Source organism: Gorilla gorilla, chromosome 5, assembly GCF_029281585.2.
Source record: "Gorilla gorilla gorilla isolate KB3781 chromosome 5, NHGRI_mGorGor1-v2.1_pri, whole genome shotgun sequence".
NCBI classification, from domain to species: Eukaryota; Metazoa; Chordata; class Mammalia; order Primates; family Hominidae; genus Gorilla; species Gorilla gorilla.
Window position 1 is genome coordinate 64690139 of NC_073229.2, and position 16408 is coordinate 64706546.

A 16408-nucleotide genomic window follows, 5' to 3' on the forward strand; every position below is an offset into this window, starting at 1 on the left:
TGTTATCGCAGTTTGGGGAACTGTGGGACTCCAGCACTTGCCTTTCCTCTTACACTTTGGGTGCTCGGTAGAGCTCACAAAGGAGCATAGGTTTGCCAGGGCTCCCAGTGCTCGGCAGTATATTTACTTCAGACAAGAAAACAGAGCTTCCAATTGGACCTTCCCCTGCCTGCTCCATCTGTGTAGAGGTCCCCAGGGGACTGTCTGAGCCACAGTGGACAGCGCTGTCCAGAGGGAATTTCCTGAAGGCAAAGCTTCAGCCAGAAAAGACAAGGTCACCAATTCCAGGAAGTGCCCCACCTGTCGGACATGATGACTTCACAAATAATTGTAGTGGTGGTGGGGTAGGGTGGCCTGGAATGGGGGTGGGTAGTCAGTCAGGAATGAGAGGTGGCTTTTTATTCATGAAGAAGAAAATTCCCAGGGAACAGGATGGCAAACGAGAAGGTAAGCAAAGGTTCCTGCTTTCCCAAATCTTAACCCTACTCACCCGAGCCCTGCCACACATGCCTCTTTTTCTTGACCTGAAACTTCCTATTTAACATCTTTGCTTCTGTGTTCGAAAACTGTCTGAGCAAGAGTCCTCTAGCAATGTCTCCTCACATAAGCATATTCAGAGGTGTTTATTTGTATCAAAAGTAATTGCGAAAGCTGCAATTACTTTTGTACCAATCTAATACTAGAATATTAAAAACAGCTACAAATTCATAAGCACTTGGGCTCTGTGCTAGTCACTGTGCTGTGGGTTGCATGTAGAACATTGAAGCCTCACAACAAACAGATGAAGGAGATATGATTTATTCTTATGTAGAGGAAACAGACTCAGGGAAACGAAGAAAGTTGACAGTTTCCAAAGCTAATGAGAGTCAGAGCTGGGCTTCCACTCAGACCTGACATCAAAGTTGAGCATATATAGCCTGTAACTCTAAGATGGTCACTGGAGCAGGATCCAGGGCAGCATGTCTGAAAACCAGCATCCCAGGACCCACCCAGGCATCCTGAGCTAAAATCTGCATTTGAAGAAGGTCTCTGGGCAGATCCATGCTCACATGAAAGCTTGAGAAGCACTGAGCTACATCATCACCCTTTAAAAGCCCTTCACCCCACATGTGTATATTCACGTTCATAGGCACATTATTCACAATGGCCAAGAGGTGGAAGCAACTCATGTCCGTGGATGGATGAGTGGACAAACAAAACATAGACATATGTACAATAGGATATTATTCAGCCTTAAAAAGAGGGAAGTGCTGACACAGGCTACAACATAGATAAACCTTGAGGACAATATGCTAAGTGAAATAAGTCAGCCACAAAAAGACAAATACTATATGATTCCACCTACATGAGGTATCTAGAATCACCAAATTAATAGACAGAAATTAGAATAGTAGTAACCAGCAGCTGTCAGTAGAGAAGGAAATGAGGAGTTATTGACAAATGGGTATAGAGTTTGAGTTTTGCAAAATGAAAAATTTATGAAAATTTGTTGTACAATAATGTGAATATACTTAATACTACTAAACTGAATGCCTAAAAATGGTTTCAAGATGTTAAATTTTATGTTAGGCATATTTTATCACAATTTCAAAAACCAAGCCCATCACCAGATGTTGCATACATGTGGCATTTAAGATGGCAGAAGGTCAGTCATAGAAACTGGGTGGCAGCTTAGGGCAGTATAAACTGATCAGGCAGGCTCAAGTGCACTTTTCCAATGGGAGTCTTCAGCCTTTGGGTTCCATGAAGACATTATACCTTGAAGGGTAGATCTACCAAAGAAAAGTAGGGTCCTTTGAGGTGAGTGGTAGGAGCTTCCAAGGAGATGGATTTCACATTCCACCAAGATCCCTAGGAGGTCAGCTTATCCCCTGACCAGCTTCACCACCAGGCAGATGAAGGGGCTTTGCCAGGGCCATCTCTAGGAGGGCAGATGTGACATAGAGAGAAGGCATTGCTGCAACCAGGAGCACTAAGAAATGCTGGAACAGAGGCAAAGCTAACCCCATTGCTGAGATCACCTCAGGCCCTGGCTTTTACCCCACCTGCCTTGGATAGCCAGAGCTCTGCACTGACTATGTGAATTCACAAGAAGCTTAAATGTTTCCCTTCTCTATTTAAATGGGAAGGCTACTGTGTATGAGTGTACAGGTTGTACCCTGCACACTGGGGTTTGGAAGAGGAGACACACCATATATATCCCCCAAGTCATGAGAGAAATAAAGAAAAGACAAAGATAACCTAGGTCAAACAATGAAAGAACCAAAAATGGAAAGAGGAAGAAAGTACATGAAGTCGTGAAACAAAATCCTGAAGGTAAGATCAAGCATTTTGAAAATGATATCAAATGGGAATAAATTATATAAATTTACTTGCTCAAGTTTGGTTTAAAAGAAAAAAAATCAAACGCACATTGTTTACAAGAGAATCATAAAACAAAGTGGTATATAAAGGCTTGAAAAAATAAAGGACAAAAATCAGGCAAACACACAAACAAAAGCAGAAATGACAATTGGAATAGTAGACAAATAATTAAATTAAAACATACAAAGTAGGACAAAGAGGGGCATTTTATAATGCTAAAAACATACCAATGAATCTCTAACAACAATGACTGACAAAAAAATAGAACTGAAATATGTAAAACAAAAAAGTGGAAAATATTACTACAGTAAGAGAAACAATAACAGCAAACAGTTACATAACATTTATTATGTGCCAGACACTGTTCTAGAGCATCTTATAGATATGAACTAATTTAATTTTCATAACAATAAAAGGAAATCAGTACTACTATTAGCATCATTGTACAGATGAAGAAATTGAGACAGAGAGAATTACATCAGTCTTCAAAGATTCCCAACCAGTAACATGCCCTGTCTCTGGTGCAGGGTGAAGCTAAGTAAGGAATAACCTGAAAATTCCCATAAGGAATAAGGGGGTACTTATCCCTCCCTTTACTTAAGCTAAACTCTCATTGACTTTCCAAAGACAAAACCACCTGAATAATCTGTCAGCAAAGGTCTTCTATGATGTCTACGGTCCCTTCAGCTATATCAGTCTGTGATTGTCACACACACACAGATTAATGTCTTTTGGAATGTGTTCTAGCCTGATATCCCAGTTAAAACAAATCCTTTGAGAACATACATTCTGCTCAATCCTTCAAATCTGCTTTGTTGTTATTGTTGTCAGTTTAACAGAGTGGAAGACTTAGGCCTAGTGGTTGTAATTTAATGAAGGAAGGAACACTGGGAGGTCTCTCTTGAAGCTACATTGATGTTCCCTTGACACCACCACTTATTTCAGAATATAGCAAGTGGTAGCCCAGCAAATACACTGACCTGGGTTTACATTCACCCCTTCTCCTCATTTGCAACATTTTTTCTTATGTTGCAATTATGGGAAGAATGTTTTTTCTCCCCCTAAAGTTTTTTCTCCCTAAACTTTTTGTAAGAACCATTGTCAGTAAGGAAATCAGAAAAATGTGACAAGAAAACTTATAGCAGATATGGATATAACTCACCAAAGGATGAATAGTAGACTCGAAATTCCAGTTTGGTGCAGCTTTGGAAGAATAAATCACAATAAACATGAGGCACAAAGTGGTTCTCCTTGGGGATTTCATGTCTTCAAGTTTGAGTTGGTTGGCCTGAAATGGAAATATGATGGTTTAGATATACAGCAATTTATTTCTTAAACAAGGAAAAAGAACTCGCAAGCCCTGTCTTGAAGGTCATCCTACACAAGAACTTTTCAAAAGAGACACAAAAGGAAGGAGGAGCATGAAGGAACCAACTTAGCATTCTCTGCCCAGACCTTTGGGTGAAGAAATGGTCACAGTAGGGGAATGCGGGTTGAGAGGCTGAGAATGGTGCCTGTAAATAGGACAAAGGTAGCAGATGTTTGAGTAAGAAATACTTACACATAATTTATGAACAAAAAGACTCAGAGAACACTATTCATTTTTGCTACATGAAATATACTTTGGTATTTTCAATTCTATCATAGAGTATCTTTCCCCATTTTTAATTTAATTCTGGTGGCATCCCATTAAATGGACATCATGACCCATATTAATGGACTATGACCCATTAGTATGAAAACTGCTGGACTTGGTTATAAAAAATGTAAGTTGTATCTTACAGTATTATTTCATATTATAGTGCATAATATAGAATATTAGTATCATTATATATCCCATCTTATTCATTGAGTTCTTTTTATTTTATTTATTTATTTTTTTATTTTTTGAGACAGGGTTTCACTCTATTGCCCAGGCTGGTCTTGAATTCCTGGCCTCAAGCAATCCTCCTGCCTCAGCCTCCCAAAGTGCCAGGATTACAGACGTAAGTCATCATGCCTGGCCTTATGTGTTGATTTTTTAAAATTCCTTTTATAATGCTGATGATGAAAATAGCTTTTTGGTGATGAGATGAATCATTTTTGACATTTTTTCACTTAAAAAGTAGGGTGTCACATGGAATAACCTCCACCCTAGAAGGTCTAGGGACCAAGACAATCTACTTTGTGCACACTCCTCTCCTTGTAGCTTTTATATGCCCATGTGTTGTTGTGAAAAGAATGCTAGACTGAGAGACACAAGATATGGGTTCGGATCCAGGATTACTAGAAACTAACTGTGTCCTGTGTAAGTAATTTGTCTTCTCTGAGTCCAAGTTTTCCCATCTGTAAAACGGGGATAATTGTGCCTCCCCTAATTCTCTCACAGAGTTTTCTGAGACTCGAATGAGATTAAAAGGCATGAAGAACTCCAGAAATGCAGGCTGCAATAATTATTACTCTGATTGTCAGTAGAATCCAGAATGCAACCATCCAGAAGGGCAGGCTTTGGCTGCAGTGTTGCAGGGAGTGCCAGGTAAGCATGGCCAGGATAACACACTGATGATAGGCAAGATTTACAAGCCAGGGAAAATTGTATTTCAATTGCCAGCTGACAACTGCCACCTTTTCCTCTTCCTCAGTGGAAAACTGGAAAACTGATCCAATTTGCAAATTTGGCAATCAAACACATTTTTTACATTCTGCAACTCAATGGTTTGGGGGAAATGCTTTGCAATTTAGGTTATAGTAGTTGTTTAAGACCAGATGCATCTGCTGTGGGAAAATCATAGCAATGTACTGCTTAATTTTCTATTGGAAGTTTTATCTTCCTTTTTGAAAGACAGTGTGTCTTTGTGGGTATTGAACAGGCTAATACAGAATGAGTCAGGTATTTAGGAGGCAAAGTAGTCTTTTCAGGCCCCAACCTCAGTTGGTTCCCTACTGAGGCAGTTAATCAAGGAGATGAGACTTAGTAACTGAATAGTTAATGAGCCTCCCTTCGAATCTGATAACCAAGGAAGGACTCACATACTAGAAGGACTAGAGCTGGCTCCATATCTTTCTACGATTTCCCAATGTTGGCAGTGCATCCTTTTTTTGGTCAGTTAGCAAGAATTACAATGTTTCCAAATAGTCATGTCTGGCCCTTTTGTACAGGCCATTGGACAATACTGTCCCCATCTTCCCCCATCCCTGCCTCTGCTGAGACTATTTTTAATAAATTAACATTCTTATCTATGTTGACTTATTTGTTGACAACAAGATTGCAAGCCAAACGAAATGGAGATGTAGGAAGGATGCTACCACGGGGAGGCGGGTGTTCTCTGGATGCAGAAGATGATATACTGTCATCAGTTACACACAAATGTCAGGGATTCTTCACTCAAAAGAAAGGAGAAAGCCACCACTTTGAAAGAAAGGAAATAGTCAACATATTTGACAACCAGTATGGAATGGACCTGACCAATGGGAACAGTGACACGAGCTGAAATTCACTTCAGCTTTTGGGGTTGCTGCCACACTTGGGTAGAGACCTAAAGACCAACTTTTATTTAACCTGCATCATTAATCGTATAAACCTTCCAGCTCACAGGTATCCATACCTGTGAGGAAGCAAGCAAAAACTGTTTAACTTGGCCAATGTGGGGGAAAAGTCTATATTCATCCAGTTAAAAACATGGAGCAGCATCCCATATTCAAGGCAATTTGTCTTCAGTAGGGCCCCTTTAATGCTAAATTCCCTAAAAGTTCATATTTCTTCTAAAATTCCTGGAGTAAAAGACAAAGACTGAGAGACAAAGAGAGAAACAGAGGCAGAGAAAGAAAGAACATTATCAGATGTCATTCCCGATCTCCTTCTCTTTTTAAATTAAAATCCAGGACACTCTCTACTAAAACTCACCAAAGCTGGGAAATATGCCCTAGCCCTCAGTATTAGCCTTGTGGCTCTGAGCAACTTCCTGGTCTCCTCTGACTCTATTTTCCTGTCTGTGAAGTTAGAAGACAGGGAGAGGAAAATAAAGCACAGCCTGACATCATATGTCAGGAATAAGTCATCAAGATTCTCAGCAACACTGCATCTGGAGGATGAATGATCTGGGTTCCCTGAAGCCACCATTAATGGCATTCTCTTGCAGAGTGATTATGCACCAGGAAGCTTCACTGTGGAACTGGCCTGTTCTTACAACCCTTAGAAACAACCAGTGCTGGCTGGGTGTGGTAACGCATGCCTGCAATCCCAGCATTTTCAGAGGGCAAGGAGAAAGGATCACTTGAAGCCAGGAGTTCAAGACCAGCCTGAGCAACAAACTGAGACTCTGTATTATACCAAAACAAACAAAAACAAAAAAGTTTTTTTTTTGTAAATAGCCAGGTGCACTGGCATGCACCCATAATCCTAGCTACTCAGGGGGCTGAGATGGGGAGATGGCTTGAGTCCACGAGCCCTGGAGTTCGAGGCTGCAGTGAGCTATGATTTCACCATTCTAGTCCAACCTCTAACAGAGCAAGACCCTATCTCTCAATAAAATAAAATAAAATAAAATAAAATAAAATAAAATAAAAAATAGAGAAACAATCAGTGCTTAAGATCAACTCTTCTCTTAGAAATCCTTCATCAGCCCTGAGATCAGAAAACTAGGCCTAGAAAGAGCTGAGTGTCTCAGAGCTCAGAGGTGGCTAGGAGCTGAGTTAGTCAGAACTCCAAGAGATCTACCAATGATTCTCAAAATTTTAGCCAATGATATCCTCTGACAGTTGGAGCAACCATGTATGATAGGATTGTGGGTAATAATTGCTGGTGGTTATTAATTGGCTATTAATTATAATTGGTGGGTAATAATTGCTGGTGACAATGACTGTAGGATAGGATTGTGGGTAATAATTGCCAGTGGTTATTAATTGGTTATTAATTATAATTGGTGGGTAATAATTGCTAGTGAAAATGACTGTAGGAGTCCTGTCTTACTGGGTGCTCACTATATTCTAGGTCTGCTGCTGAGCTCTCTGCAAGGGTTACGCCCTCTAACCCTCTCAAGGAGCCTCTGATACTATTAAATTACCCCCATTTTTCAGACATGGAAAAGGAAGCTTAGAAGGACAATTAATTCACTGAGGCCACACAGCTGACAGACGGTAGTGGCAAAATTATAAACAAAGCAGTCTATTCTCCTGAGAAGAAGGTGCCATTTGAGCTAAGAGATTTTCTTGGTGGGAAATCAACCAACCAACCAACCAACCAAACAAACAAACAAATTATAAGTTATAGACAGCTGACCAGGCAACTGGAAAAAAACTTCTAGCCTCATTTTGCCACTAATTAGCTGTGTGATGTGGGGCAAGTCACTTTATCTCTCTGAGCCTGTTTTCTTATCAGTAAATCCAGGGATTTGACTGCACTCAATAATTTCAAAATTGGGATGCAGGAGTTGGTCTCTTGAAGTCCTGTTACTATTTTAAGAGTCTAAAATTCTTCACAGTTATTTCAACTCAAATGCAGGCTCACTCTGGTTAACTTCTGAGAATAATCATAACTATCTTGCATTTATCCCACCACTTCTGACTTACTACACAGTCTAGGCCTTCTCTGCCCCTCATGTACACCATGGCAATGGCTTCCCTTCTTTACTTCTCTGCTCCCTCTCTACAGAGATGCAAGATGGATTTTCCTGAATTACTCTTCACACAACATTCCCTGTTCAATTTTTCCCTGCTTTCAGAATAAAGGAAATCACTTTCACTGATCCTCAAGGCTCTCCATAACCTGGACTTTATTTAGAAGAGTCAGCATATGTAATAAGCATCTATAATATTTTCACTACCAAAGTCAGCTGCTTTTTCATAAGTTAAAATAGTGCAAGAGATTTTCCAGTGCTCACGCAAAACTAAAAATGCCAAGTCAAACTTTGAGAATTAATTTTGGGGAGCGACAGGAGTAATTACTGTCAAACAATTTTTCTGTGTTTGGCGAAACCAGAATAACCCTATCATTTATTTGGTTTATTAATCTCCATCTTTTCCTGTCCCTTAACCCCACACAATCACTGCATATTCAGATTCTACCCATCCTTCAATGCCCAGGCAAAGGGCTCCCTCGCAGATGAAGGTTTCCTGATCTGTCCAGTTATAAATAGTCTCTACTTCCCCTGAACACCTACACACACTTAGTCTAGGCCCTTAGCCTTCCTGCTTGTATTATATTTATTGTTATAACTATTGCACGAAGTAAATCTATTTATTCCCTTATCTATTCATTTGTGTATTCCTTTACTGGAAAAACATTTATTAAGTCCTGTTACATGTTAAGAGTTCTACTGAGTGAAGGGGAAGTAGCAGTAAACAAGACAACGGTCCCTGTCTCCATGAAGCTTAAAGTCTAATGAAGTAGATGAACATTATTAAAGAATAAATTACTCAATTCATTGTTTAACTATGACTGTGAAAGTGCTACCGAGAACAGTAATCATAATATTAATATTTGTTGAGGACTTACTATATACCAGACACTAAACTCAGCACTGACAATATTAAATCACTGAGTCTTTACAATTCTAATGGGGTGGTTCTAGTATGATATCTAATTAAAGGGTACAGATCTGGTATGATATAAAATTAACTGAGCCACTGGTTAAATAACTTGCCTGAGATAACACAGCTAGTTAAGTGACAGAGCCAGGATTTGAACCTAGAAAGTCTAACTCAAGAGCCCATCCCTTTAACCATTGTGCAGAATTGTTTACAAAAGGCTATACCAGAAGGACCTGACCTAGTCTTAGGGATTTGTGGCAGATATTCCAGGGGAAGTATTTATTTGAGCTGAAACCTAAAGCATAAGTTGGAGTTAGCTAAAAACAACAGGGGAGTTTGGAAGAAGGGGAGGAAGATGGTTCTAGGTGGAAAAAAAAGATCATGTGAAAAGGCCCTGAGGTGAAGAAAGAGCATGACACATTTGAGGAGCTGTAAGCAGGCCAGAGTGGCTGGAACATGAAAAGAGAGCAGGTGAAGGGTACGAGGCAGAGGGGGTGAGGTGAGCAGAGGCCAGGATGGGGAGGACTTGTCATTGCAACAACAGGATTAGGTAAGATTGATTAGGGAGGCAATACAGAGTAGAGAAGGAGGCCTAGGAACAAGTCCTACAGAATTCCAAGAATCAAAGGTCCAGTTAAGAAACATGACAAAGCCAAGATGATCGGAAATTGTGAAGTCCTCATTAGGGAAAAAGAATCAGGCTGGCAGGAACAGGGGACAGCAAAAATAAAAAGCAGATAAGCTATAAGTCTGCCTTTCTTCATGGTCCAGAACACATAGCCCTCCTGTGCAAATAACTCACAATCTTCCTGTGCCCAAGTTATGACCAGACCCTTCGCTGATTAAAAAAAATGCAAGTTAGCTCACTGCAACCTTGGCATTATCAGTACTACACAAAGCCCTCTTCAGCACACAATAGAAGCAACATTCTATAAAATCCCCAGCAAGACTGTGTCTTGTTACAGTCAGCCCCTTTTTGCTGGCCTGTCCATTGCATCCTTGCAACATATTTTCATACTTTTTCTAATAAACTTGCCTTTCTTTACCTATGACTGTCTTGATAAATTCTTCTTAGTACTCCCATCACCAGCTCTAAATAGTGGCTAATCACCTGAGACAGGAATGAAACCAGAGAGGCAGGAACAGGAGGGAAACAAGGCTAGTGGAGTCAAGGAAACCGGGGAAAGTCAAGTTTTAAGAAGAAGGGGGCCGGGCCAGGTGTCTCACGCCTTTAATCCCAGCACTTTGGAAGGCCAAGGGGGGTGGATCACCAGATGTCTGGAGTATGAGATCAGCCTTGCCTAACATGGTGAAACCCTGTCTCTACTAAAAACACAAAAATCAGCCGGGCATTGTGGTGGACACCTGTAATCTCAGCTACTCGGGAGGCTGAGGCAGGAGAATTGCTTCAACCCAGGAGGTGGAGATTGCAGTGAACCAAGATCATGCCATTGCACTCCAGCCTGGGCAACAAAAGCAAAACTCCATCTCAAAAAAAAAAGAAGAAGAAGAAGAAGGGGGTTGTCAACTATGTCCAGTGGTGCCAAGAAGTCCATTAAGGAGGAGACTGATATTGCTCATTGGACTTGGAGACATGGTATGCTCTCAGCAAAGGAAATCCCATTGGAATGGTTGGATGGAAACTGTATTGGGAAGAGTTATAGAGTGTTTGGGGAGTGAGGACTTGGAGATGGTGAGTACATGAAACTCATGAAATTTGTTTGTAAACTGAAGTAGAAGGTGAAGGTTCTTCCCACATGTAAGCTGCTTAGCTTTCACGTCCACGCAGTAGGTGATGTTATACGCATAGCTTTCTCTTTAAGAAAGGAACTAATTGTATTAGTACAATATCAAGGGAAATCATACCTCTTACTAAACCTTGGCCTGCATCTGGCTAACTAGACACACTATTGTAACCTTTGAAAAAAGCCAACGGCATATACCCTAATGTCTCCCAAACCTTGTGTTCTGGGATACAGACTACGATCAGGCAGCCCTTTTGCAAACATATACTTATCAAAATAGAGACTAAATGAGCCTGAAAATAGATGAGCACATACAAGCATTCTACTACTAAAGAATAGAGTTACTTTTAATGGTGGATGATAGATGGCAATGCCAACTTTCAGGAGGACTATCATTGCAAATTTTACTGTGATTATTACTCTGCTCATCTCCATGAGATACAGAGTTGCAATAAGGATAGAATGCCATCAGCAACCTACTCCCTGAACTGTAGAAGCACAGATTAAAAAACCCTTAAGTGTAACTTTAAGAGCCTGCCTTCATAAATCTGTATTTTCAGCTGCAGAGGTGGTAAGACTTATCTTTGCTGACCTTATTTGATTAGATGATTCATCTCCTGCACAAGCAAAAATATAAGCTAAATATTTATTTAACACAAACATGGGACACAATAACAATTAAAGAACTGCCTTGAAGACATTTTTTTTCCTATTTAATTTTCCATTGCCTTGAAATCAGGCCCTGCAGCAGCATTGTGTCAGGGCAGTTCAGTACTATCAGATTACAGGGGAACATTTGTTTGTACACAATGGGATCAAGTTTTCCAAAACACACTGCACATGTGGGCGGAGTTGATAACCTTTTATCCCTCTTTTCTTGTTGTTAAGTCACTGTGGGTCTTAGGCTTTAAGCAAAAGATTGCCATCTATGTGAAAACATTGAGTTCCTAACTGCTCTTATCTAGTCCGTCTTGCATTAATTCACCATGTGGAGGGGTTTCCCTAAGCCATGGCAAAACAATGCCCAGGGGTGCATTCCAATTGCAGACGGAGGGAAGCCCTGTGGAATGGGTCAGGTTTTTGTTTGTTTGTTTTTATTTTTTTTTCTTTTTGTTTTGTTTTTTTTTTTTTGAGACGGAATCTCACTGCGACACCCTGGCTGGAGTGCAATGGCATGATCTTGGCTCACTGCAACCTCTGACTCTGGGGTTCAAGCGATTATCCTGCCTCAGCCTCCCGAGTAGCTGAGACTACAGGAACATGCCACCATGCCCGGCTGATTTTTGTATTTTTAGTAGAGATGGGGTTTCACCATATTAGCCAGGCTGGTCTCGAACTCCTGACCTCAAGTGATCCGCCCACCTCGGCCTCCCAAAGTGCTGGGATTACAGGCGTGAGCCACTGCACCCGGCCCAGTTTGTTCTATACTCAAATGTTATGGGAGAAAAATTGGCAAAGCTCATTTTACATTAGGTTGTTCTCAAGCTTCACAGTTCTGTGGTTCTACCATGTATTAGGTAAGCTCCAAAATAATACTTGACTATTTTATTAATAATAATAATAATGGACCAATCAGAACAATCTCTGTCCACTGTGCAGGAGCAGGGCCTGGGGGTCTCCTGCTGGGCTAGACCTTAGCAGTGTCATTGCTGGATTGTAGGGAAGTCTGTGTAGGATCCCAGGAAAGGGACTGGATGACTAAAGCAGAGGTGGGGAGGCACTCCAGGGGCTGGAGGAAGCAGTTATTTGCAATGTGGCTTAAAATATTCCAACATTACAGTAATTGGCAGGGCCACCTTAGCCTTCTGCACTTCCTCCCTTTATGGCCCCCATCCATTCCATCTCTCTGAGAAATGGCTTTGCTGTCCTTAGCCAGTGACTTCTCTTCTAAATCTTCATTTCCTTCTTCAGGGATTTTGTTAGATTTTAACCATATAATGCGTGTGCTATTCAGAATAAAAAAAAAAGTATTACTTTATCCCCCCACCCCCAACCCCAAGAAATACAGTACCCTGAAAAGTCCTTGCTAGTTCAAGATTTCCTTACTCTGGACAGTTTGACTTTAGTCCTCACCTCATCATGAAAAGTATTCTGTAGAGGCAAACCCACAACATTTGCCCCAGTCCTCACTCTCCCTGGCTTGCGGTAGGTACCTGCTCCATTTGTGCATGGCCTCCTCCTCTGCAGCGCTCCCTTTCCCTTTCCTGGTTCTCAAGGCTCCCGAGCTTATGCCTTTTCTCTTTCTATGCTCCCATCCTCATCATCCTGGAGCTGCCTCACTGTGCGCCCTGCCAAATTCCTCTCCTGGGTCTACAGCTCTTCTCTCTTGACACCTTCTTATAGTAAGCTCATCCACTTCCATAGTTTTAATTATCAGTTTATGTGAGAATTCCCAGAACTGTATTTCCAGCCTCTGACCTTTATGGCATATTGCCTCTTTTCTTGTCCCCAAAGATATCTCTTTCCTCTGCATGCCTATTTCCTCTCTTTCCTAGACATTAGGCATGGCTTTTCAACTATACTCTTTCCACTTGAGTGTAAATTCAGATAATCGAAAACTGAACTTTTCTCCTGTCCCACTGCTCTCTCCTAACCCATCCCTTCCCAGATTGGCCAACTGCTGGCTTCATTCTCCAGTTTCCTAGGCTCACAGCTTCACAGGTGTCCTTGGACACAAGAAGTGGTGCAGGAGCAGAAGCAGCAATTCGACCGGGTACTAAGTCCTGTTACCTGCTGCTGATGTGCTCAGAGCCCCTCATCGGTTTGGATATTGTCATCTCACCACACTTGTTTGGACATTGGGCCACTACATTGGTTGGGACATTATCATCTTACATCTAGATGGTCGAAATAATCTCCTGAATGGGCCCCTCCCTCCTTTCTTCCCTGACCAATAATCCAACACAACAGCAGGGAATTTATTTGCCCAGAACACTATTCTTCCTAAATTGTGGCTGGATCATATTTAAATACTTTAAATGTTTGCAAATGCCCAGAGAATATTTAAGCTAATTCACCAGGCAAGCATGATCACCATGACCTAATGTAAAATGAGCTCTGTCAATTTTTCTCCCATAACACTTGAGTATAGAGCAAACTGACCCACTCCCAGATTTTATTGTATCTTCTTTTGTCATAAATATTAAGAGACAATATTAGTGGAATGCATTGCTACCTTGCAGCTTCTTCTCATGCTATTCTTGGCGACTGAAATGCTCTATTTCACCTTCCTGAGCTTTACTCATTATTTCAGGTCTTGCTTATTCATTTGGTAACAACAATTACTATAATTTATCAAGCACTTGCTGTGTGCCAGACACTTGCCATATGGCAAGTATTAGGTTAAGCACTACACATGCACTAGACTCATTTAATCTTTATAATCCTGTTTATGAGAAGTATCATCATCTTCATTTTACAGATGAAGAAACTGAGCCTTGGCTAAACAAACACACTTGGCAAGTGGCCAAGTTTGTCTCCAAAGTCTGAACTCTGACCTTTATGGCATATTGTCTCTTATCTTGTCTTCCCCAGAGATATATCTTTCCACTGCATGAACTGCATTTCTCTCCTCAGCTACTCATCTGGTCCTGCCATGTGGATCACTTTTCAGCACTGTGTGTTTTTCAGGCATAGCACGGTAATTAGGCATGTGGACTCTGAAGTCAGACTGCCTGAGATGGAATCTTAACGTGCCTCTATTTGCTAGCTTTTTGTCTCAAGTGATTTACTTAACTTTTCTGGATCCCCCCATCTATAAAATGGGGATTATGATTTTATTTGAGGCATAGGATTATTGGAACAACTAAATGGGTTAACAATCATCTTTATAAAACACTGAGTATGGTGCCTGGCACACAGCAAGTACTCGATAAATATTGTTTGTTATTTCTCCTAATGCTATCCCTCCCCTAACCCTCACCCGCCCCCCACAGGCCCCTGTGTGTGATGCTCCCCTCCCTGTGTCCATGTGTTCTCATTGTTCAACTCCCACTTATGAGTGAGAACATGCAGTGTTTGGTTTTCTCTTAGAAATACCTAATGTAAATGACGAATTGATGGGCACAGCAAACAAACATGGCACATGTATACCTATGTAACAAACCTGCACCTTGTGTGCACATGTACCCCAGAACTTCAAGTATAATAATTAAAACAAATTCAATCAAAAAAATTGTTTGTTATTAAAATTCTCAATGCCTGTAACTTGCTTTCCACTAAGAGTCTGAGCTGATTAAGAAGAAAGATTCTTTGCCTTTGCAATTCCACAGCACTTAGCAAGTCACTCCAGAGTAGGTGATTCTACTAGGCTATAATTTTAAAGATTTCACGTTGGCGATTATCTTTTAGGAAGCAGGGAAGATTCCAATTATTTTAACCATCATGACCAGAGTCACACCATGTGATCTGAAATGTTGAGCTGGTGAGTAACTTGTGAATCATGGTGTGCCCTTAGCTAATATGTATATTTAACTCAACCACCCTTATTAGAGCACCTACTCTGTGCAGAAACTCGTAGGTCCTGGGGAAACTGAGATAAGTACTGAACAGGCCCTGTAGTCCTCTCTATCAACGAGACAAGCATTGCACTGACGAGAGATACTAACTTGAACTATGTCAAGAAATGTCAGTGGGGAAAAGGCTGTAGGGAAACATGTTATAATTTAAAAAACAGCCATGACTTATCATCTATTCATATTTAGTTCAACCCAGAAAGTGGCAGCTCGTGCAAAGGATAATCAGTATTTCTTTTTCTCCCCTTTCTCTTGGGATTGGGACACAACATGGCAAAGTGACCTTGAATAAAAAGTATGATCTGATAGTCATCTGGCATTAGAAGAGCACATCCTGTTTATCTAGAACATTTAATCTGCCTTTGTAAAATCTGCAAGTCTCAGGGAGCCAACATATCTACAGTGAAGTCAGTGGGGTTGTTCCAATTAAAACTGGAAAGTCAATGCCATTGTTGGAGGTGTCGGAAATCTCCTCTTCATTCTGACGTGCAGATATGTCTGTTCCTCTGAAAGACAGCAGCAGCCAGAATTCTAATGATCTGCACTGCTGCTGACACTTTTGGTCCTAATTTCTTGGCTTCATAAACAGCCATTGCTTCTGCTTCTCAGTTTAGCCACTGTATCTCACACAGCCAAGACTCAGTGAAGCTCAACCCCAGCTGCATTATAGAATCACTTTGGAGATTAAAAACAACAAACAAACAAAAAATCTAACCATGCCCTGGCCCCATCCTCAGAGATTGTGATTCAGTTTCTCTGGCAAAGTGTCTAGACATTGTTTTCTCTTTGTTAAGTTCCTAGGGTGACGCCGATGGACAGCAGGTGATAGAACTTGCTAATATCTGGACAAAGCAATAGTTTAGTCTAACTTTAGATTCCCAGCAAAACATCTACCATGTGGCTACAAAGCTGACAGAATCCAGCCAATCACATCAATTCTCTATTCCACATGACTTTTATCCTCATAGTACTGACATAAAAACAATGGGGCTGCAAAGACAGTGATCTGAGTTTCTTCTCATCTCAGTCCTCCAAAAAAATTCATTGTGCCATTGAGGCAAATAAATTAACCTCTGAACTTCTTGTTTTTGTATTCCATTAGATGAGAATAAGTTACCTGCTTTACCTGTGACATGGCGAAAGAAGAGGCATAAAAGTCTTTTGATAACTAAAAAGTTGCATATAAATACAAGAGATTGAGTGCATAATATTTAGGAGGAGACAGATTAGCCTCATTAACGTGAGGAGGTGGGACCCCATGGGATATTTTTAATTGCT

At 40.8% G+C, this 16408-nt stretch overlaps 1 protein-coding gene across 5 annotated transcripts in view; it reads right to left on the reverse strand.

Annotated features, from left to right (window-relative positions):
- The window catches only part of ADGRF5 (adhesion G protein-coupled receptor F5), a 102413-nt gene that overhangs the window by 50603 nt on the left and 35402 nt on the right, over window positions 1-16408 (reverse strand). For all 5 annotated transcript variants that reach the window (XM_063707648.1, XM_019029718.3, XM_004044144.5 and 2 more), the window contains exon 2: window positions 3527-3652. In XM_063707648.1, the coding sequence (XP_063563718.1) occupies window positions 3527-3628 (102 nt within the window). In that variant the 5' untranslated portion in view covers window positions 3629-3652. The remainder of the gene's footprint in view (window positions 1-3526; window positions 3653-16408) is intronic.